Genomic DNA, 24,991 nt, shown 5'->3' on the forward strand with positions numbered 1-24,991 from the left:
TTGGTAGGAACCACGGCTTGGCTACCATGCTTGGAGGGGAAATGAACATGGAGGATAATAAAGGACAGTCAGCAAAGACGCAGATGTATGTGATAATTTCATGCCACTCCACTGATTCCTGTTGGAAATGTCAGGAAAGTCCAAAACTCTATGCTTGTATATCTAAACAATGAACATTTTATTTTTTAAAGTCTCTTGCAGACTCTAAGACTTAAGTCTTTAAAATTTTTTATCCAAATTTAATCATGAAAATTAGTACCAGTATACAATCAAGCATATAGCATAGAAGATAGATAGATCTATATTCTATATATCTATATATGTATAGTATTTTTTTCAGAGAAATGAATTTGATAAATGAGAGATTAGGCTGGTTTTAAGTATTAATTTATCTGTCTGTGAATTTTCCTTGTTGGTAGAATAAAACAGAAGTCTACATCAATTCTGCTACTTTGTTAATATTTTTATAGATATATGTCCTAAAACATCTTACATATAAATAAGTACGTGAAAGTTGAGGAATGCTTCTATAATACTGTCGTTTAATTGAAACTTCTTCGAGTTATAAGTTAAATATAGCAGTTATTGAAAATTACTTTTTATGATCTTTTGTCTGACAGTATCATCAGATCCTTCCTCAATTTCATTCACAACAAAGGTTAGAAAACATCTGACAAAGATTTGATTTGATATTTGATTATTAGAGTAATTCATTTGCTCAATACCAACACCAACAGTTTGATTTGCCCTTCTGTCTGGTCCCCAGAAGTTTCTATAACCTGATCAGTGTACCAAAATAAAATGTTGGATGGTTGGGAGAAGAAAGTCAACTCTCGCCAAGCATATTAATTTTCTAAAAAAGATTATTAATTGTAAGGAATATTTTCATGTCGTGTACCCTTGGAAGTTACCCAGAAACACAAATAGCTGATTTGAAGTCCACTGTTACATGGTATGAACTGATTAGAATTTCATTCTTCATGACTCTGACTTTCTGATCATGCCTTCTAGATGACATTTACGTAACTCTCATAGGGCTTCTCTCAGTAAATTTAGAAGTCGTAGAGAATCTTCATCCTTCATTTATGTGCATCACTGTAAGCCTGGGCCCCTTTGAGAGTGTCAGCATGCAAACAGTGTTCAGGGAACATGGAACAAAATGTTCCTTGCCTCCACAGGTTGCTTACACAGTTTGAAAATCAATGTAAGAAGCTCCAGGCAGCAGTAATGAGCAAAGCAGAATCCTAAAAAAGCCGAAAACTGAAAAGAGGCCAATTGAGATAGATTATTAGAATTTTTAAAGTTTTACAAGTTATACTGATGTGTATGGGTGAGGTACAGTGTAGACCAGAGACATTTTTGAAACTGAAAAAGGATAGCCGTTAAACAAAGATGAGCTTACTCTTCTCAATTATTAATTAGTAGGCTTATCACAGCAAACATTGATGTTGAATGTGGTATTTGCAGCCAAACACTGAGTTTTTTTGCCGCTGTCTCTTTTTTTTCTGTTATTCTATCAGATTTTTTGATAATTCTAAAACTTGATGTTACTTCTAAAAGTTTCCAGAATGACTTTATCTCCCTCTCAGTCTCTTGAGTATGCTCTTAATTTCTTGACTTCCTGATGCTTAAAGTATCTGCATTTCAAAAATCCCTGTTATATATGCCAGTACAGTTTTTTTCATGAATGTGAACTACTCAATTTTTAATATTGTGTAATATTTCCCTATGCACTAACTTTGCTTATATTTATATTTTGGAAGGTGACTAAATCCTGAAAGCCAAGTAAAAATCCACATGTATAAAGTATGCCAGGTAAAGTATAAACAATTACATCATAAAAGGACCATTTACTTAACAAAAATCTCACTGTAGATAAAACATCTGATTAACATAAATGCAATATCATAATTTCTGGAAAGCTCACATTTTTAAAATCAAGGTACATCTTTTTTATAGACTGAAGTCTATGATCAAAATTTGACTGCTTCTAAGTAATGAATTTTTGAAGAGTTATTTGAACAGAAGTTATTTTTATGATATTTTTAGTTTGCTTATGGTTAACATTTTTCCATTATAACTTAAATGAAAATAATGATTTTCAAGATGGCTTCATAATGAACAAAATAACAAATTCAATTTAGATAATGCAAGTTAATAATTTCAAAGTTAAAAATTAATGGCAACAAAATGAGTTAGTAATATACTAATTGATATAAATATGTTTACATTTTTCTGGTATTAAAATTAAATATATATATTTAATAAGCATATATAATTATATATAATTAAATATGTATATTAATAAGCCTATATATATAGGCTTTATATTACAGTTATTTGTTGAAAAAGTAAACATATCCAATTTTCTTCTGCAATTTCAATTTCAATTGTATTTTTATAAAAAATAACTAAGAGGATTAAATTAAAAACAGGCAAATGAGACCATTTTCCCAATAAGCGAAGAAAAACGAAGTGACTTTTGAAATTGTCTATCTACAAAATCAATGACTGGAAGTAAAAAGAAAATTGCAAATCTTGTTCTGTTTTATGAGACAAAAGATTCTTCACTCTGAGAGCAATTCAGACTCTGCTGGGATGGATTCAACGGCATTGGAGTCAGAATACTGTGTTGCTCACAAATAGAAAATCTCATAACCATAATTTTTCTTTTTGCTCAAGGACAAATACTGAAGGCAAAACAATGTAAAAGGACAGTGCCTTACTCTGGGAGAGTCAATGATGCAAACTGCTTCTGAAGTTGGCTGTGAAGTTTTGAAAACTGGTCAAATGATTTTTCTATCAGGCTTGTTTCGTTGTTGCTGTGTGTCACCTGGATCAGATACAGCTGCAGAAAGTAAATAGAGAGAAATCAAAAGATGGCAATATCAGCCTGTGATACATTCTAAAACCCTATTTTATGTAAACCAAACAAAGGAAGAACCTTTCTGCAAAACATTATCATAAAAGCTAGGAGATGCATTTTGTAAAGGCAAAATTACCTATAAATAATATCTAAGAGTATCGTAATCATATGTGCTAGGAAGAGATTGTCTAATTTTTGCTGTTCTTGTGGACATTTTAATCAGTTATTGATTTATACTCTACCACAGGGCAGGAATTGTTCTCTTTGATGGTTCTCTACTCATAGCTCTTGTTGTTACGATTTTTCCTGGAACATCCTCTTAATGACACTTCTGCTTAAATTGTAAATAATTTTTCATTTGCATAGTAAAAAAATGATGCTATAAGAAAGGCTGTGTAGGATAGTGAAGGGAAGTCTGAGATAAAGTCAAGTGATACTTAAGTCAAGATGACAGACTTTAAACTTACATTACTGGATTTCTTGCTGAACCCTAAAATTGTTGCTGTTTGAATCAACCTAGTTGTACTCAGCAAACAGGATTCCTGAGGAAGAGTCTGTGAAGTAGATTTGGCAGGGCTTATGGCTGACATTTGTGCAAGTGTGTGGATCAAGTTATTCAATTTAACAGGGAAACACTCCAGACTTTCCTTTATTTTCCTAGAGAAATGTAAAAGAAAAGATGGTGAGTAACACTCCTCTGCATCTACTCATTTCAGTTATGATCTGTTTCTTCGTGTTTGTCAGTGTGAGGGGAAAAAGCCAAGAACCATGTGTGTTTATTTGGAGCCCAACTATTAAATGTTATTTGTATAAATTTCAAGTTCACGTCTGGAGTTGTTAGCAGATAAATATACAAGAAACTCTTGTGATGAAATATAAAACTGTAGTTGCTATATTGTATGACCACATTTTAAGATTTTGTTGTGGCCAGGGGGCGGTGGCTCACGCCTGCAATCCCAGCACTTTGGGAGGCTGAGGTGGGTGGATCACGAGGTCAGGAGATTGAGACCATCCTGGCTAACGTGGTGAAACCCGTCTCTACTAAAAATACAAAAAAATTAGCCAGGCATGGTGGTGGGCGCCTGTAGTTCCAGCTGCTTGGGAGGCTGAGGCAGGAGAATGGGGTGAGCCTGGGAGGCGGAGCTTGCAGTGAGCCGAGATTGCGCCACTGCACTCCAGTCTGGGCAATAGAGCGAGACTCTGCCTCAAAAAAAAAAAAAAAAAAGGATTTTGTTATTTGGGGGAATTTTTAAAAAATTTAATTCCAGCTTATAATTATTTAAAATATTTACTAAATTCCAGAAGTTAAGTAATGTAAATTCAAAGAAGCCTAGTAGCTATTCCCATACTTCCTACTCTATTCTTTCCCTTCCCTTATATTTAAACTGTTTTAACACTTATGGCTCAACTTTCATTGTTTAATTTTTAATTTAAATTTTATTTTTGTATATTTTTATGTTTTTCTTTAAAAAAAGCAGCATACTTAAGTCCTATATTTAACAGACAAGTATTTTATATAAAATATTTTTCATTCTTTGATTTGTTTTCCTTTGTTTTTGGTGTTTTTTTGTTGTTTCTGCTTTTTAAAGGTTTTGTTTTTGTATTTAAGAAAGTTTGCATTCTAATGGCATAATAATATATTTCTATATTTTCCTTTACCTCTTCTTTTTTTGTTATTTTTAATTCATTCTCTATTGAGAGCAATATTGAAATCAGCTAATAGCTTCTTTTTTCATACTGTTTGTTCCATTTTCTCCAGTATCTGACTTGTAATATTACCCTTTTAATCTCAGTTAATACCGTAAAGCAAACAGTATGCTTATTCTACTTTTAATTTGTGCTTCCTAGCCCCCACTTCCTTTTTTTTTTTTTTTTTTCAGAGATAGAGTCTTACTCTGTCACCCAGTCTGGACTACAGTGGTGAGATAGTAGCTCACTGCAGAGTCTGAATCCTAGGCTCAAAGGATCCTCCCTCCTCAGCTTCCTGAGTAGCTAGGATTACAGGCATGTGCCCAGATGCCTGTCTAAACCCACCTCCATTTTTTGTTGACCTACAATTGTATAGTATAATTGAACTGTATTGTATAGTGTGTATACTAAACACACTTTTCAGTTTCTCTTATAACCTTCACTTAATTATAAACTCTACCAGTTCTTATGCCCACGTCTCTCCAGTTACTTTGATTATCTGAAACTCATGTTCCAGTAAATTCTTCAAGAAGTGCTCAAGGAAATAAGTTTCCGAATTCTTGTAAGCTGACAACAGCTGGTCTGTGGCCTTTATACTTGAAAGTTAGTTTGCCTGGATATGACATCATTAGCTCACATTTTCTTTTTAAGTGCCATAAAGCTATTCTATTTTCTTCTGGAACAAAGGATTACTATTCAAAACTCTGATGACATAGTAAATTATTTCCCATATAAGTGAGTTAGTCTTCCTGCCTACATGCTTAAAGGAAGTTTCTCTTTCCGCAAAGTTCTGTAGTTTTTCTAAAACATGCTTCTGTATTGGTTTTTCTGGGTCATTTTTTTGAATATGCAATGTGGCCTGTCAATATGTAATTTCAAATTCTTTCACTTTTGAAATTTTTTTCTTAAGTTATAGTCTTAGTATTTGTTAAAATACTAAATATACTATTTAGTTTTGATATAGTTTTATATATTATTTGGTTTTCTTTTCTTCAGGGAGTACTATTATATGTACATTGGATCTTCATTGCCTTTCTTTATTTCTTTTTTATTTTAAAAGTGCTCTCTGTTTTTACCTTCTCTCTTGAGGCATTGTGTGTTGTGTTTGTTCATTCCTATGTCTCTTCTAGCTTATTGTTTGTAAAATCATGTTTTCTTTTATTTCTAATTCTTTCTTGGTTTCAATCACTTCCTTGCTGAGGTTTCCTAATTGTGGTCTACATTGTTCCTTCATATACTTATCATTTTCTTAATTTCTTTTATCTCAATTAAATATAAGGATACAGTTTATCCTTTTGGTTGGCATGTCTTTCTGGCTCACATTTTTTGTAAGGATATTATTTTGCTTCTTATTTCTCTTTTTCTTGTTATAATTCTGTATGACTTTCAACCATAGTCATTTTTCTTGTTCATTTTTATATAAAATGAATATTCCTGAACTTTCAGGAAGAAGTAAAAGATTTTTTAGGGTCTAGGGCTTCCTTTTCTGTTGCTGTCACATAGTGATTTAAAAAAAATGATTTTGGCCAGGCGCAGTGGCTCATGCCTGTAATCCCAGCACTTTGGGAGGCCAAGGCGGGTGGATCACCTGAGGTCAGGAGGTTGAGACTAGTGAAACACCGTCTCTACTAAAAATACAAAAAATTAGCTAGATATGGTGGCAGATGCCTGTAATCTCAGCTACTTGTGAGACTGAGGCAGGAGAATTGCTTGAATCTGGGAGGCGGAGGTTGCAGTGAGCCGAGATTGTGCCACTGCACTCCAGCCTATGCAACAAGAGCAAAACTCTGTCTCAAAAAAGTATATATATATATAATTTCATATAATATATTCTGAGATATTTCTCCTTTGATCCCCTCCCTCCAACTTTCTGGACTTTGATTTTCCCTTTGCTAATATTATCGCTTGTCCACACAATTTGTATTATATGTTCAACAGTTTATCTTCAGTGTGAGAGAGACTTCTTCATGGAAGAAAGCCCCAGTTAAATTTGAGAATTCATAGACTGCCTAATCTTTTTATATTTGCCACAGAACCCTCACCCTTGCCTGTGAAATAGAGTGTGCAAGAAGTACTTCCAATCTCAACGGCTTTTCTCAAATTAGCCTGCTCAGCTTCCAACAAGTACCTGTTGACTCTTTTGGAGTACTGCTCTCAGGTCAGCCAGAGTACCTGTGGTTTCCCTTAGCTTCCTTCTGTCCAAATGCTTATACCACACAAATCTTGTAACTTAATGGTTTGCCTCCACCTGCTTTTATTATACGGTTCTTGGGTATACCTTGTTACCTAGTTTTGTCATAAATGTTGTACAAGCTTTTGGATTTTGCTATCCTGGTTGATTTGCCTGTTGTATGTAAGAGATTTAGAGACATTTAAAAACTTGTCATTTTAGCATATATAATTCAAGCAACACAGGAAAATATAAAGTAAAATGTGAAAGGTTCCCTTTTTCTTTTCTCCACGGGAGGCCAGTGCTCCTCCCCAGAAATAACCACTGTAAGCAGTTTGACATCATTCTTTTTTGAACTTTCTCTATGTATTTGTGCAAACACACAGACATGCAAACATACAGACATGCAAACACACAGACACACACATTGTCCTTATTCCTATTACATGCTAGGTACTATTCTAGTGATGGGATTTAGCAATGAACAAAAGAGACGGAAGTTTTTTGCTCTTTTAGAGTTTGTATAATGTGAAATTCTGATAGTAATTAATCAAGTAAAATATGTAATTTGGTAAAGTAATATGCATTATAAAAGAAAATAGGAAATAGGGAGAGGAAATATAGGGGTAGATAATAGTACTACAATTTTAAATAGGATGCCCACTGAAAAGTGCTCATCTCACTAATTATTTTACCTCATTTTCTTTAGGGGGTTCTTCACTATTCTAGGCCGTTTGACTTCCTAAATATATTTTAGAATTAGCTTATCAAGTTCACCCGCACACAAAACAAATAGGTGAGGATTTTGAATGGTACTGTATGTAAATTACGAATCAATTTGGAAAATATTAACATCTCTACAGTATTAAGACATTCAGTTCGGCCGGGCTCGGTGGCTCAAGCCTGTAATCCCAGCACTTTGGGAGGCCGAGACGGGTGGATCACGAGGTCAGGAGATCGAGACCATCCTGGCTAACACGGTGAAACCCCGTCTCTACTAAAAATACAAAAAACTAGCCGGGCGAGGTGGCGGGCGCCTGTAGTCCCAGCTACTCGGGAGGCTGAGGCAGGAGAATGGCGTAAACCCGGGAGGCGGAGCTTGCAGTGAGCTGAGATCTGGCCACTGCACTCCAGTCCGGGCGACAGAGCAAGACTCCACCTCAAAAAAAAAAAAAAGACATTCAGTTCATGAATATGGTATATGGTTCTATTTAGTTTGGTCTTGCATATTTTTTGTTGGAGTTATTCTTTGGTTTGGCATATTTTATATGACATAAATGCTATCTTTTACTAACTTTTAATTAATATTCAATAATATATGAGTAGATTTTTAACTCTTATTAATTCGAACAACATATGTACATTCTTTTGAAATTTGTATATACCACAGTCATATAACCTGCAAATAACGGTAGTGGTTGTTTTGGTCACTCTGCACTGCTAAGAAACTTCTACTTCAATATTAAATGGAAGTGGTGATAGCAAGCATTGTTGGTGTGCTCCTGATTACAAAGGAAAATCTTTCAATGTTTACTGTTAAGCGTAATGTTTTCTGTAGGTTTTTAGCTATATGTTAATGATACTCTTTTCTATTTCTATTTTTTTCCTAAATGAATGGTTCTACATTTTATTAACTACATTTTCTGTATCTATTTAGGTGATCATATGTTTTCTTTTTAATTTTTAAAGTACTGAGTCTTAAATGTTTACTTTGTAACAACTTATTTTACTAAATTCTTGTTATTTTGATTTGTTTGTATGTGTGTGTGCTAATTCTCTGGGATTGTATTAATTATTGAATTATTCACCTGAAAAAAAAAAACTGCATAACAAAGTTTAATTAGAGAGCTTTATTATCAATATAGAAGATACTATCTTTTCCCCACCATTAATGAGAATGCTTATAATTTTTAACTTTTGAAAGTATGATGCTTATCTAAGCTTGGATCTATTCTGAGTGTACTAAAATTTTCCAGGAGGAATGGATGTTGAATGTAATCCAGTATGACTTTTCTGGGTTGGCATCTATCAAAGTGATCATGCAATGTCTTCTTTACAACTAATCTGCCATGTCCTCAATGTTACAAATGTACTTCAATTATGTTTAATAATTTTCCCTTTAATTTCATAAAAATTCAGGACCATTTATCTTGTTCTGGTCTTAAACTTTTTTGAACAAATTCCAAATTTTTCCACTATTATACATCAATTTAGGCCAATACTTGCTAAGAAAGTTAAAATATGACTCTGATCCCATCATTCATCTCCCCAGTTTTCACCATTTCTAAAGATGTTGTTGGCACTTACGAATTTACAGGTACACAGGGCAGTACAAAACATTAATTTATTTCTTCATCAGCAGTTTAAAGACATGAGGATAATAATAATAGTAGGAGTATAATACTAATCATGATTTATGGAGACTCTACCATTCATTCATTCATTGAACATTGATCCAACAAATATTTACTGATCACATTTTATGTGCTGGAGTGAAAAGCTTTAGGGTGATAGCATGTACTCACTTCTCATGAAGATATCAGTTTTAAATTTTGTGAATCATAAATTTTAAGTTTTGATGAATTCACCCTCACAAAATCTCAACTTTGCCCATACCTTATTCTTACATTACCCAACAGTTAGGATGTAAGAAGGCTGAAGATGAAGGGTGAGACTTTCTGGTCAGCCCATGGTTTGGGGGCAGACTTTCACTCAAATCCATCTCTTATGTCTCAGGTGTCAGACTTAACGGGTCAGACACAACACTGCTGTTAACTATGATTGGACTTGGGACTGGGGCTCTGAGTGTAGTAGGTTTCAGGCCTCTGTGAGGATCTAATTTATCCAAGTAATAGCTCCCTGATTTATTTTGTTTAATGGCAGCATTAGCAGGATTATGCTTTGGATTATCCTTATATTACAGGAATAAAGCAGCAGCTGGGAGGATTTTAGCTCTTAAGTTTCCTAAAGGAAGCCTACAAGCAGTCTTGATAAACACTTTTAACCCTACCTTGCTAGGCACTATTCTGTGTGCTGGGAGGTGAAGAAGAGAAACCAGATTTCTGCCCTCAGGAAGTATGTATCCCTTGGCAGGTACTACACTAAATGCTTCATGTTAATCTTTTCATCCTTAGAGAAGAGCAGTCAAATTATTTCAGCAATAGATAAGAAAATGACGAGCAGAAGTTAAATGTATACCAAAGGTGACATCATCTAAGAAGTAGTAACTGAAGAATTCTACTCATGTTTATCTGATTCTTTAGTCTCTGCTCTCACTGTGGATTTTAAAAAGCAAACAATAATTCAATTTTGTCTTTCAGAGAAAAATAAGCCAATAACTTGTGGAATTCTCAGGTGGAACAAAGGTACTAAGACAATGATCCTTTGGTTTTTACATAGAAATAATGCTTAAAAAAAAAAAAGTAACGTATTTCTAGCTGCCAAGGAACATAGTCTAAAGGGACCTAAAATAAGTGTAAAATTTCTTAAGCCTTAGGTCCTGTCTTAAAAAATGTCTACACATTGTATTCTACTTCATAATATATGTTCTTTTTATATAAACTAAATATTTTAATTGCTTATCATCAGAAACAATTGCCTCTAACAGGTTTCCTAGCACTGTGTGTGTGAATGGGCAATTGAGTCTATCAGTCTCAGAAAACTGAGTTGAATCCAGAGCTCTGATCCTCTGGGTCAGGTTCAGCATCTAGGCAGATTATTTTCTCTCAAATTAAATATAATGTTTTTAAATTCACATTTATGTTGATATGTGACTACAAATGGCAAATATTTTTCGCTGCCTTATGAGCGACATCAGACTAAGCCTTGAGAAGAGATGACTACGACGCCATTGCCAGTTGAACGAAGGTTCTTAGGCAACACCTGATGGAGATTTCTACAAGAACATATTTCGATTTACAGTTTAAATTGTTCATATATTTGGCAGTAGGATAGAATAACTGTTTCATTGGTCAGTCTCTTTAACAGTCACAGGAAAATATTTCTCAGAAGGCTTCTGTGAAGGAATTTGCATGAGAACGTTCTTTATGTTACCACTGATACTGTAAGTTTATAATATAAAAATACAGGAAGAGTTGCAATTGACTCACCCATCATGAACAAATTTCTTCATCTAAATCTCAAACTTCATTTCATTGCAGTATTCGGGCATGTGCAAGAAACACATTACTTTGTTTTTTGTATTGAAGTTACTGATTGAGTGTCCAGCTTTACAAGTCACTCTTAATCATTCAAGGGGAACAGTGAATTAATACAATTTTGTCACAGTTTCTTTTATTGCATAAAGAAAAATAGTAGTTCGGCACTGAATTTGTAATCTCTGAAATATAAGACCAGTGTTTTCTCTTACTTAAGCTTATGAAGTATGCTATCGGATAATTCCTATTTTACTACAAATTTATACTGCACTAAATATTCAAACACATATTTTTTTAAGCAAAAAGCTTTACTATTCCTAAATGAGCTCAGTGACAATCATTGCCAATGTATTCTAGGTACATGATAAAATGATTCATTTCTATGTACTTTTATTATTAACAATTCAAAATTGCACACATGGAAAAAAGAGCACATGATGATTTTGATTGCACATGTATGCAATGTGTATGTACACAATTGACTTCAAACTTTAAAGTTTATGTTCTAATCCTTTAAACAAAATAAGATACTAAAAGGATATGTCATGTTAATCCTTGGGGCTTTGATAGCATGGTATACCAATTTGAGAAACCTAGCTATAAGCCTATAGATGTTTTTCTTATGATGGTCTTTCAACTAATCTGAAGACACTAAAGTTAAAGAACATTTATATTTTTCTGACAGTCAGGACATTAAGAGTTCCATATGCAGAACTTTTTTCCATATGATTTGGCATAGTTGTATCCTGGGAAGAGCACTCATTATGCAAGGAATAAATCTTGTTCTAATCTGTACTCACTAGGTCTACCCATGATCTCAAGAAAGCCGTTGTTGAACAATTTCAGGAGATTCAACTGTTGCATCTATAAAATGTAGTTGATGACTCATGCCAGTCATCTCAAGAAAGTCATTGTTGAATGACTTCAGGAGACTCAATTGCTGTATCTATAAAACATAATTGATTACTAAACCATGCTATTTCCCAGGATCATTGATAGGATCAAATAAGATAAAATAGGAGAAGTCTTTGGAAATGAAATAGTATTATGCAAATATTATTTCAGAAAATGTACTACCAATAAGTAAAGAAATAAATGCATATGAGTCTAAAAGGTAGCAAAGTATACAAAGAGGGATACAAGAGAAAATGAATGCACAAATTTATTGCTCAAAGGAAACTGACTTGTGGTGCTCTCTTGAACTCCTACAACAGAGAGATTAGATAAAGATTAGAAGAAGCAGCAGCTTTAGCGTTTATTTTCTTATTTTCTTTCTTCTTCCCCATCCCCTTTTTCCTGCTTTACAGTTTAGATATTGGCTTAAATACTTTAACAAACTTAAAGGTCTTTGTTGTTTTCCAAGTTGAGGTTTCAAGTCTTCAGAATTCATGCTACAAGTTCAGCTAGTCTTACGTAAATGTAAGGCACCAAGCTGCATTCAAACAAGAGTTTCAGGCTCTGTGGACTTGACTGGGAGTGGATAATTTTTTTTAACTTTTTAGATAGATGCCTTATAAAATTGACCAAATCAGACCAAACTGAATCAAGGAACCAGGGAAGGGTTGACGGGTTAGTCTTACTATGAATAAAGTGATATGCCAGTGAAATGATATTCCAGTTTTCAAGTCCCACTCCCAAAGCCATTTATTTTATTAATGATAGTAAAAGGAAGTTGTATGGAAAGCAAAAAAATAAATCTTAACATGCAACAGTAAAGAAAAATCAATAGTGATAAATGGTGCTATAGTTAAGGTTATAAAAATCTTTAAAATGTAAAAAAATATGTTTTAAAATAGTAAACGATTGTAGCCTAATTGCTTGTTAAATCACTGGTATATAGTAATTGTATGCAATGCATAGGGTCAGAAATACCAGTGGGGATTAACAGATACAGAGTGCTGTTGTGCATAAACCGGCTGCTGAGAAACAGCGCCATCTGGACTATTCAGCTTTTTTCACTAATGATTTTTGGTACTCTTGGTGGGTACATTAAACTTTGCAAATGCTTTTAACCTTTAGACTGATAGTCTCCTGAAGAGTTTACGATCTTTTTTCAAAGCTTAATAGCGAAGGTGTGTCCTGACTTAGAATTTAGGCAATTTACGCAAATTCTCAGTTTAATTTATATAATTCAAAAACAGCATTTCCCCTACTGCTGAAATTTAGAACAGCAACCACACTATCAAATATCATAATGACTGTGACGGGGCCATGCAACTTAGGAAGTACAGATATTATAAGTTGTTATATCTGCAGTTAAAAATAGGTTATAAAGTTAATTTAGTTCAGGTTTGTTATTATAACTAAAAATAATGGGAGACTTTCACAATGAGAGGAGAAATTCTACTTGTTTTAATTTACATTTTCCTTTGAATCTGCTTTTTTATTTAGGAAAAGCTGGACTTCTTGATTTTTATTTTCTCTTGGTTCTGTGTTCCCATCTCCCCTTGCTAGTGTTTATTTCTGTAGGTATCAATTGTTAAGCTAAGACAAAGGAAAACATTGGCTCTTATTTGTGGAGTTATAACCACAGTTTGCATTGTAGTAAAAAAAAAAAAAAATTTAATGATAAGAGCACACAAGGATTTGCATTTCCATCCCATGTGCTATTTTTCAGTTTTGAAGAGAAACAAGATATAAAATCATTGAACTCTGTTTTAAGACATTTGTGCATCAAGAGTCTTGTCTCACACCCTAGTCATGAGAAATAAATAAGGAATGAGGGGAACAAAGAATTTCTAGAATTGAGTCTGCAAACCCTCAGTGGTGCAGGGACTCTGTATCCTGTGTCTATGATGTGGAGGCCAGGTGCACTCTCTGGATGCCATCCACATTTCCAGTGGTTTCAATGCTGTACTTGTTGGACGGTCACTGTGCCCGTTCTGCCTAATGGCCCCTCCTAAGACTTCTCTCACAGCTCGAAGTTCACAGAAGAAGCTCTAGGCTATTTTTCTGTGAAGGGGTGACCTATGATAGGAACAAGACTGGGTGATGAAATCTACTCTGGCTTCGCATGAAGGAACTTGCCCAGTAAGGACAAAGGCAACTAGTTAAGTCAGAGTTTGTCTCTCTCTGGAATTTACACTGGAGAATACTGGGCACTGGGCAGGGAACAATAGCATATGCTAAGCAGAGGTAAACAGTAGAAGGCCTGTGTGTTTCCACTAGAAACTAGCCAGGCCCTATTAGTTTCTGGGATTTGTTAGTTTACAGTTTGACTCCATGTAGAGCCTTCAATCTAAGGCTACCAGACAGGATTCTTTGCTGTCAAAGTAGCTCATGAATGCAAACAAATTGTCTTTTAGTTTTGTTTTGGTTTTTGTTTTTTGAAGTGTGGGGTTTTGTTTTGCTTCAAGCTGGCTTCAGTTTTAGCTGAAGGAGAGATCATATACTTACTAAATGAGAATGTATATGGCAGGCCAAGTGGAATATCTGAGCATACGTGAAAAATGTCCTCTCACTCTCTTGGAGAAGAAAATGGATAGAATGAAAAGTACTATCTGTATGTGGGAGGGGAGGTAGGCAGGGAAGTTTATGCTTAATGACCCCAGTCTGGTCTGTGAAGTAAGTTAGGTCTTTATGAGGACAGCTAACCCGAGGTTTGAGAGTGATTGAAATTTCTGAAATAACCATTTTGGACAGCATTTTAATGGATGGCTGCCTTTGTTGCCTAGCAGTGAGCTCTGCAAAGATATTACATGAGAGTATCAATTTGCAGGGGACTGAGTCATGACACTTTCTTGATTCTATTCAACAGCACTCAGCTGTAAGGGGAGTGGAAGAGAGTGAGGTAAACAGAGAGTAGTTGATGATGATGTGAAAAGCATCTGTGGCCAGCAAACCAATTTTACTTTCCATTTTCCCTCTAAATACCATTAATTGTACAGAATTTTTAATGCTACACAGTATGCATCATCCCCTGAAACTCTTAGGATCAGCTCCTGACCTAGAATGGATATGTCCAGGAGTAAGGTAAAATCTTGAGTTGTTCCTAAATAGAGTACAGAAGCAGGAAAAAGCTGTTTATTTCTTTCAAGTCTCAAATAGGGTCAAGAGGGGCAGCCTCTTAGTGCTAATACTGTGGTTAGGACCAGGACACTTAAAGTAGCCGCACATGTTATGTCTCAGATGGCTCGATCTTGGCTCTTGATCCCAATCTGTGAGCCTGGTGGAGAAGGGAGAGGGGATTTTCTTGTCTTTTGTCTGTAACTTAGTAGTTGTATCCCAATACACAATGGCATAAAATGCTTTTAGCCTATCAGAACAAAGAAATAAAAAGAACAAGGAGTTTAAATGTAGAGGGGCTCATATTAAATGTATATAATATACTTTTATCAATTATCTATCTATGAATTAGTGCCACTCATTGAAGCACCAAGACACCAATGATGGATCTATGACAAAACTTTCTTTTTTTTTAGTGAATGATGTGCAATGAGGTCTGCATTTAGTCTCAAGTTTTAAAATCCATGTGATGTCAGAGAACACAGCACAAAATAACAATATTATTTACACAAAGTAAACAAGTCTACATTTTTTGTTATTTATTATTATTATTTTATTTTTATTGTGATTTTAGCACTTATAGCCATATATGAACATATCTGTCTCTTTCACTAGACTGTGAACTATTTTTTTTATTACTATACTTGAAGTTCTAGGGTACATGTGCACAACATGCAGGTTTGTTACATATGTATACATGTGCCATGTTGGTGTGCTCCACCCATTAACTCATCATTTACATTAGGTACAGCTCCTGATGCTATCCCTCCCCCCTCCTCCGACCCCACAACAGGCCCCAGTGTGTGATGTTCCCCACCCTGTGTCCAAGTGTTCTCATTGTTCAATTCCCACCTATGAGTGAGAACATGCAGTGTTTGGTTTTCTGTCCTTGCGATAGTTTGCTCAGAATGATGGTTTCCAGCTTCATCCATGTCCCTAGAAAGGACATGAACTCATCATTTTTTATGACTGCATAGTATTCCATGGTGTATCTGTGCCACATTTTCTTAATCCAGTCCATCATTGATGGACATTTGGGTTGGTTCCAAGTCTTTGCTATTGTGAATAGTGCTGCAGTAAACATACGTGTGCGTGTGTCTTTATAGCAGCATGATTTATAATCCTTTGGGTATATACACAGTAATGGGATGGCTGGGTCAAATGGTATTTCTAGTTCTAGATCCTTGAGGAATCACCACACTGTCTTCCACAATGGTTGAACTAGTTTACAGTCCCACCAACAGTGTAAAAGTGTTGCTATTTCTCCACATCCTCTCCAGCACCTATTGTTTCCTTACTTTCTAATGATCGCCATTCAAATTGGTGTGAGATGGTATCTCATTGTGGTTTTGGTTTGCATTTCTCTGATGGCCAGTGATGATGAGCATTTTCTCATGTGTCTGTTGGCTGCATAAATGTCTTCTTTTGAGAAGTGTCTGTTCATATCTTTTGCCCACTTTTTGATGGGGTTGTTTGATTTTTTCTTGTAAATTTGTTTAAGTTCTTTATAGATTCTGGGTATTAGCACTTTGTCAGACGGGTAGACTGCAAACATTTTCTGCCATTCTGTAGGTTGCCTGTAGTTTCTTTTGATGTGCAGAAGCTCTTTAGTTTAATTAGATCCCATTTGTCAATTTTGGCTTTTGCTGCCATTGCTTTTGGTGTTTTAGACATGAAGCCCTTGCCCATGCCTATGGCCTGAATGGTATTGCCTAGGTTTTCTTCTAGGATTTTTATAGTTTTAGGTCTAACATTTAAGTCTTTTTAATCCATCTTGAATTAATTTTTGTATAAGGCATATGGAAGGGATCCAGTTTCAGCTTTCTACATATGGCAAGCCAGTTTTCCAAGCACTATTTATTAAATAGGAAATCCTTTCCCCATTTCTTGTTTTTCTCAGGTTTATCAAAGATCAGATGGCTGTAGATGTGTGGTATTATTTCTGAGGACTCTGTTCTGTTCCATTGGTCTCTATCTCTGTTTTGGTACCAGTATCATGCTGTTTTGGTTACTGTAGCCTTGTAGTATAGTTTGAAGTCAGGTAGTGTGATGCCTCCAGCTTTGTTCTTTTGACTTAGGATTGTCTTGGCAATGCAGGCTCTTTTTTGGATCCATATGAACTTTAAAGCAGTTTTCTCCAACTCTGTGAAGAAAGTCATTGGTAGCTTGATGGGGATGGCATTGAATCTATAAATTACCTTGGGCAGTATGGCCATTTTCACAATATTGATTCTTCCTATCCATGAGCATGGTATGTTCTTCCATTTGTTTGTGTCCTCTTTTATTTCGCTGAGCAGTGGTTTGTAGTTCTCCTTGAAGAGGTCCTTCACATCCCTTGTAAGTTGGATTCCTAGGTATTTTAATCTCCTTGAAGCAATCACGAATGGGAGTTCACTCATGATTTGGCTCTCTGTTTGTCTGTTATTGGTGTATAAGAATGCTTGTGATTTTTGCACATTGATTTTGTATCCTGAGACTTTGCTGAAGTTGCTTATCAGCTTAAGAAGATTTTGGGCTGAGACAATGGGGTTTTCTAAATATACAATCATGTCATCTGCAAACATGGACAATTTGACTTCCTCTTTTCCTAATTGAATACCCTTGATTTCTTTCTCCTGCCTGATTGCCCTGACCAGAACTTCCAACAGTATGTTGAATAAGAGTGGTGAGAGAGGGCATCCCTGTCTTGTGCCAGTTTTCAAAGGGAATGCTTCCAGTTTTTGCCCATTCAGTATGATATTGGCTATGGGTTTGTCATAAATAGCTCTTATTATTTTGAGATACATCCCATCAATACCTAATTTATTGAGAATTTTTAGCATGAAAGGCTGTTGAATTTTGTCAAAGGCCTTTTCTGCATCTATTGAGATAATCATGTGGTTTTTGTCTTTGGTTCTGTTTACATGATGGATTACATTTATTGATTTGTATATGTTGAACCAGCCTTGCATCCCAGGGATGAAACCCACTTGATCATGGTGTATAAGCTTTTTGATGTGCTGCTGGATTCAGTTTGCTAGTATTTTATTGAGGATTTGTGCATCAATGTTTATCAGGGATATTGGTCTAAAATTCTCTTTTTTTATTGTGTCTCTGCCAGGCTTTGGTATCAGGATGATGCTGGCCTTATAAAAATGAGTTAGGGAGGATTCCTTCTTTTTCTATCAATTGGAATAGTTTCAGAAGGAATGGTACCAGTTCCTCCTTGTACCTGTGGTAGAATTTGGCTGTGAATCTGTCTGGTCCTGGACTTTTTTTGGTTGGTAGGCTATTAACTATTGCCTCAATTTCAGAGCCTGTTATTGGTCTATTCAGGGATTCAACTTCCTCCTGATTTAGTCTTGGGTGGGTGTATGTGTCTAGGAATTTATCCATTTCTTCTAGGTTTTTTAGTTTTTTTGCATAGAGGTGCTTATAGTATTCTCTGATGGTAGTTTGTATTTCTGTGGGATCGGTGGTGATATCCCCTTTACCATTTTTTAATTACATCTATTTGATTCTTCTCTCTTTTCTTCTTTATTAGTCTTGCTAGTGGTCTATCAATTTTGTTGATCTTTTCAAAAAACTAATTCCTGGATTCATTGATTTCTTGAAGGGTTTTTTGTGTCTCTATCGTCTTCAGTTCTGCTCTGATCTTAGTTATTTCTTGCCTCCTCCTAGCTTTTGAATATGTTTGCTCTTGCTTCTCTAGTTCTTTTAATTGTGATGTTAGGGTGTCAGTTTTAGATGTTTCCTGCTTTCTCTTGTGGGCATTTAGTGCTATAAATTTCCCTCTACACACTGCTTTAAATGTGTCCCAGAGATCCTGGTATGTTGTGTCCTTGTTCTCATTGGTTTCAAAGAACATCTTTATTTCTGCCTTCATTTTGTTATGTACCCAGTAGTCATTCAGGAGCAGGTTGTTCAGTTTCCATGTAGTTGAGCAGTTTTGATTGAGTTTCTTAATCCTGAGTTCTAGTTTGATTGCACTGTGGTCTGAGAGACAGTTTGTTATAATTTCTGTTCTTTTACATTTGCTGAGGAGTGCTTTACTTCCAACTATGTGGTCAAATTTGGAATAAGTGTGATGTGGTGCTGAGAAGAATGTATATTCTGTTGACTTGGGGTGGAGAGTTCTGTAGATGTCTATTAGGTTCACTTAGTGCAGAGCTGAGTTCAATTCCTGGATATCCTTGTTAACTTTCTGTCTCGTTGATCTGTCTAATGTTGACAGTGGGGTGTTAAAGTCTCCCATTATTATTGTGTGGGAGTCTAAGTCTCTTTGTAGGGCTCTGAGGACTTGCTTTATGAATCTGGGTGCTCCCATATTGGGTGCATATGTATTTAAGATAGTTAGCTCTTCTTGTTGAATTGATCCCTTTACCATTATGTAATGGCTTTGTCTCTTTTGATCTTTGTTGGTTTAAAGTCTGTTTTATCAGAGACTAGGATTGCAACCCCTGCCTTTTTTTGTTTTCCATTTGCTTAGTAGATCTTCCTCCATCCCTTTATGTTGAGCCTATGTGTGTCTCCGCACGTGAGTTTGGTCTCCTGAATACAGCACATCGATGGGTCTTGACTATCCAATTTGTCAGCCTGTGTCTTTTAATTGGAGCATTTAATGCATTTACATTTAAGGTTAATATTATTATGTGTGAATTTGATCCAGTCATTATGATGTTAGCTGGTTATTTTGCTCATTAGTTGATGTAGTTTCTTCCTAGCATCGATGGTCTTTACAGTTTGGCATGTTTTTGCAGTGGCTGGTACCAGTTGTTCCTTTCCATGTTTAGTGCTTCCTTCAGGAGCTCTTATAAGGCAGGCCTGGTGATGACAAAATCTCTCAGCATTTGCTTGTCTGTAAAGGATTTTATTTCTCTGTCACTTATGAAGCTTAGTTTGGCTGGATATGAAATTCTGGGTTGAAAATTCTTTTCTTTAAGAATGTTGAATATTGGCCCCCACTCTCTTCTGGCTTGTAGAGTTTCTGCCAAGAGATTTGCTGTTAGTCTGATGGGCTTCCCTTTGTGTGTAACCCGACCTTTCTCTCTGGCTGCCCTTAACATCTTTTCCTTCATTTCAACTTTGGTGAATCTGACTATTATGTGTCTTGGAGTTGCTCTTCTCGAGGAGTATCTTTGTGGTGTTCTCTGCATTTCCTGAATTTGAATGTTGGCCTGTGTTGCTAGGTTGGGGAAGTTCTCCTGGATAATATCCTGAAGAGTGTTTTCCAACTTGGTTGTCTTCTCCCTGTCATTTTCAGGTACATCAATCAGATGTAGATTTGATCTTTTCACATAGTCCCATATTTCTTGGAGGATTTGTTCATTTCTTTTTATTCTTTTTTCTCTAAACTTCTCTTCTCACTTCATTTCATTCATTTGATCTTCAATCACTGATATGCTTTCTTCCAGTTGATCAAATTGTCTACTGAAGTTTGTGCATGTGTCACATAGTTCTTGTGCCATGATTTTCAGCTCCACCAGGTCGTTTAAGGACTTCTCTACACTGGTTATTCTGGTTAGCCATTCACTTAATCTTTTTTCAAGGGTTTTAGCTTCTTTGCGATGGATGGGTTCAAACACCATCCTTTAGCTCGGAGAAGTTTGATCGTCTGAAGCCTTCTTCTCTCAACTCGTCAAAGTCATTCTCCATCCAGCTTTGTTCTGTTGCTGGCGAGGAGCTGCTTTCCTTTGGAGGAGAAAAGGTGCTCTGATTTTTAGAATTTTCAGCTTTTCTGCTCTGGTTTCTCCCCATCTTGGTGGTTTTATCTACCTTTGGTCTTTGATGATGGTGACGTTCAGATGGGGTTTTGTTGGGGATATCCTTTCTGTTGGTTAGTTTTCCTCCTAACAGTCAGGACCCTCAGCTGCAGATCTGTTGGAGTTTGCTGGAGGTCCACTCCAGACCCTGTTTGCCTGGGTATCAGCAGCGGAGTCTACAGATCAGCTAATATGGCAGATCAGCAAATGTTGCTGTCTGATTTTTCCTCTGGAAGCTTCGTCTCAGAGGGGTACCCGACCATGTGAGGTGTCAGTCAGCACCTACTGGGAGGTGCCTCCCAGTTAGGCTACTCGGGGGTCAGGGACCCACTTGAGGAGGCAGTCTGTCCATTCTCAAATCTCAAACCCCATGCTGGGAGAACCACTACTCTCTTCAAAGCTGTCAGACAGGGACATTTAAGTCTGCAGAAGTTTCTGCTGCCTTTTGTTCAGCTATGTCCTGCCCCAAGAGGTGGAGTCTACAGATGCAGGCAGGCCTCCTTCAGCTGTGGTGGGCTCCACCCAGTTTGAGCTTCCCAGCCAGCCGCTTTGTTTACCTACTCAAGCCTCAGCAATGTTGGTTGTCCCTCCCCCAGCCTCACTGCCACCTTGCAGTTCCATCTCATACTGCTGTGCTAGCGGTGAACGAGGCTCCGTGTGCATGGGACCCTCCGGGCCAGGTGCAGGATATAATCTCCTGGTGTGCTGTATGCTAAGACTGCTGGAAAAGCGCAGTATTAGGGTGGGAGTGACCTGATTTTCCAGGTGCCATCTGTCACAGCTTCCCTTGGCTAGGAAAGGGAATTCCCTGTCCCCTTGCGCTTCCCGGGTGAGGTGATGTCTCACCCTGCTTCGGCTGTTGCTTGGTGAGCCGCACCCACTGTCCTGCACCCACTGACTGACAAGCCCCAGTGAGATGAACCTGGTACCTCCGTTGGAAATGCAGAAATCACCCGTCTGCTGCGTCTCTCATGCTGGGAGCTGTAGACTGGAGCTGTTCCTGTTCAGCCATCTTGGAACAAGTCTACATAATTTCTGACTGTTATTTGAATCATGGGTATCCTGTTATTTAGAGTTTCATTAAAGTTGTTTTCAATTATCCCGGCTACTTTCATAAATTCACTCTATTCATTGTTTAAGGCTTTTCAAAAGACATAATGCATAATTTGTTTCAGAAATGTATAATGTACAAATGATAGATCTCAGGAAACATTTTCAAATGATAGTTACAGTTACAATTAACGGAGGCTGCTGGCCTCTCTGTAAGAGATTGTTCGTAGTGCTAGATGGGATGTGTGATAGAAAAGATCCTCAGTGCTTGATGTATATATGCTGAGCAAGAAACAGAGAGAAATTGAACAGATATGCTACTTGCACATTAAATCATATCTAAAAATAAAGGTATGCAATTGAGACTTTTAGATTAAAAAATATGACTGAGATGGGCTCTTGGAAGTTAGGGGATAGTGAGCCTCATGGGATATTTCTCTGAGAAGAAAAGTAGAGAGAGGCTCATGGCATTGTGGAATGGGCCCCAAAAGGAAAAGGAAGGAAGGTACCTTCCAGGCAGTCAGCAGCCAAGAACCGGTTAGGGGTCTCTCAAGGTTGCAAAGCAGATCTGGAACCAAACACCCAGGGGACTCCTGGTGGTAGCATAGAGATAACAGTTCCAGGAAGGAACTTCTGTTCTCTGCTGATGCCTGAGGTATTCCGGATAAGAGGATTAGTGCCTGAGAAAGGGTGAAGAATATATCTTTGTCAAACTTCAGCCAATGCAGGCTTTGAAAAACCTTGAGAAGACTGTGGTCTGAAATACAAAGCAGCACATTCCTGAGAGCCCACATATGGAAGAGGTGATTTTGAGCATAGAGAATGTTCTCTGGTAAATTATTTAACTTCCCTGGGGTCTCAATTCACTAGTATAAAAATGTAGATAAAGATATTAATACCTCAAAGGATTGTTATGACAATTAAATACATTACTGTAAGAAAAGCACTTAGAACAGGACTTGACACACAAGAAGCACTGCATTAAGTTGTAGTTATTATATGCTTCTTATATACTTGATATTTGATGTTTAAATTGTATTTTCTGTTAAATAGGGCTTGTTTCACATTCAGATATTCTTAGAAGTGGGAATACATTCCGTGCTTTACTTGGGAGAAATTGATGTAACTCATCAATATATTAATTAAAGTGATAAACAAAACAGTATGTAGTTCAGTAATAAATTAAGGACAACGCAAAAGATGGCATGTTCAGGAGAATTATAGAAGAAAAGATTGGGGAGTACTGGAATGATCAGATAAGGTTTCATGGACGAGGTACTAGCTGTCCAGAATATCAAGGGATGGGTGGGATTAAAAGTTAGATCAGAATCTTCCTGTATTCCAGAAATTTTATGATTCCATTGGAGCATTTCTAGTGAGGTTAGCAATGTGAGTTAAACAGACAAAGCAGGAATGAATGTACATGGAGAGAATGGCCTACCCAGAAAAGGATTCATGTGGAATAATGGAGGCAGGGGCAGGTGGTTGGATAAACCTTGGCAAAGACAATCAGATTATAAGGTCCTAGGAAGTAAGAAGAAGTTTAATTAACAGAACATACCACATAACATTGGTAAGTGGGAAGATTGTCCTGGCCGAGGTATACAGGCAGGATCACAAGGTCTGCCTCACCGCCATGAGGTTCTAGCTTCAGATCTACTTCCCACATTAGTTCATGTCCTCTTGAACGGGAAGGGGAGATGAGTCACCATAGGAAAGATCACTGATATCCAAGTCATGCTCTTTACAGATCTCAGTGTGTCCCAAGAAGTAGAGGGATAGGAAGAGATGGAACTCTGGCAGATGAATAAAGCCTATTTACATTTTTCTTTTGGCCAGGACCTGAAAGAACTTTTTTCATCCAAATACATATATGGCTTTGCCTATTTCAGGAGGGACTAATAGTAAGCTACAGCACTTAATTTATTACTGATCTCAGTTTTTCTCACTTGAATGTCTATTGTCAGAATAAATAAACTATAAAGGCTCTTCTAGCTGTAATATTTTGTGATTCTGTCACATTGCTTCTTTTCTTTTTTTTGAGACAGAGTCTCGCTCTGTCGCCCAGGTTGGAGTGCAGTGGTGGGATCTCAGCTCACTGCAAGCTCCGCCTCCCCCCCCCCCCCCCGCCGCTGTTCACGCCATTGTCCTGCCTCAGCCTCCCAGGTAACTGGGACTACAGGTGCCTGCCACCACATCTGGCTAATTTTTTTTTTGTATTTCTTAGTAGAGACGGGATTTCACCGTGTTAGCCAGGATGGTCTCGATCTCCTGACCTCATGATCTGCCCGTCTCAGCCTCCCAAAGTGCCGGGATTACAGGCCTGAGCCACCGCGCCCAGCCACATTGCCTCTTTTCAACAACAAGGGCAGCGTACGCATTCAAGTTCATGAAACAGAAATCCCTGAGCCAAGAGTAATTCCCCAGGCATGTAAGACATCCCCATGAAGCCACCATTGGAATGAGAAACAATTTCTTGCTGTATATTCTGGAAGGATGAGAGAAAAAGTAAAACCTGGACAAGGTTTTATTATAATCATGATTTTCTTTAAAGCATACATTCCACTTGAAAGAATATAATCTCTGTTTGTAAATTTCTAGTGGAAATATTAGAACAATTAAAAATTAGACTCAAGGCCACAATTAAGAGGTTACAGGAAAGAAAGAATGCAGCTTTTCTCTACTGTTTGTAGGAAAATAATAACTGCTAACATTTATTGAGCACCTAAAATTTGCCAGGAATTATATATCTATTTAAAAATGAAAATTCAAAAGGATCTTATAAAACGTACTGCCCTTTTGACTAGATTTGGGGTCTAATTGATATTCATCATATTCTGCCCAGATTCTTACCTTAATATACATTAGTGTTTTGCTAGACTTGTTTAATAAAAAATAGATTAAAGGTAGAACAGAGTCACAGGTCTTTGACCAAATATCCCAATATGTGTATTGTCTTATAGATGAAAGTAGTGAATACATATCTCATCACAAATCTCTTTTACCAAATTGTTTTTCTGGACATATTTCAAGTAGAACAACCAATTTATTTATGTCAGAGGATCTTGCTCTTTTTAATGACCTCTTATTGAGCAATCTGTTAGATGAAGAGGCTGGTTAGCAAACAATGACATGCTGCAGAAACACTGACTAAGGCCTTGTGCTAGACATTCACATTGCTTCCTTTCTGCTCTTTGGAAAAGGCAACACAAGCTTGTTCTAGAAACGACAGCTTCGTACCGATGACTGGTCAACCTGAAATCATCTCCATTGTGGAACATGTGTCTGCTTACATTCATTCATCCATGCTCAC

The 24,991-nt window shown here is 36.7% G+C and overlaps 1 protein-coding gene across 1 annotated transcript in view; it reads right to left on the reverse strand.

Moving 5' to 3' along the window:
* Nucleotides 1-24,991, reverse strand: part of PIK3C2G (phosphatidylinositol-4-phosphate 3-kinase catalytic subunit type 2 gamma) — a 408,211-nt gene that overhangs the window by 92,582 nt on the left and 290,638 nt on the right. The window contains exons 27-28 of the mRNA XM_033222744.1: nucleotides 3,334-3,523; nucleotides 2,727-2,848 (exon numbers count right to left, since the gene is read on the reverse strand). Of these exons, the coding sequence (XP_033078635.1) occupies nucleotides 2,727-2,848; nucleotides 3,334-3,523 (312 nt within the window). The remainder of the gene's footprint in view (nucleotides 1-2,726; nucleotides 2,849-3,333; nucleotides 3,524-24,991) is intronic.

Source organism: Trachypithecus francoisi, unplaced genomic scaffold (assembly GCF_009764315.1).
Source record: "Trachypithecus francoisi isolate TF-2019V2 unplaced genomic scaffold, Tfra_2.0 Lachesis_group11, whole genome shotgun sequence".
Classification (NCBI taxonomy): domain Eukaryota; kingdom Metazoa; phylum Chordata; class Mammalia; order Primates; family Cercopithecidae; genus Trachypithecus; species Trachypithecus francoisi.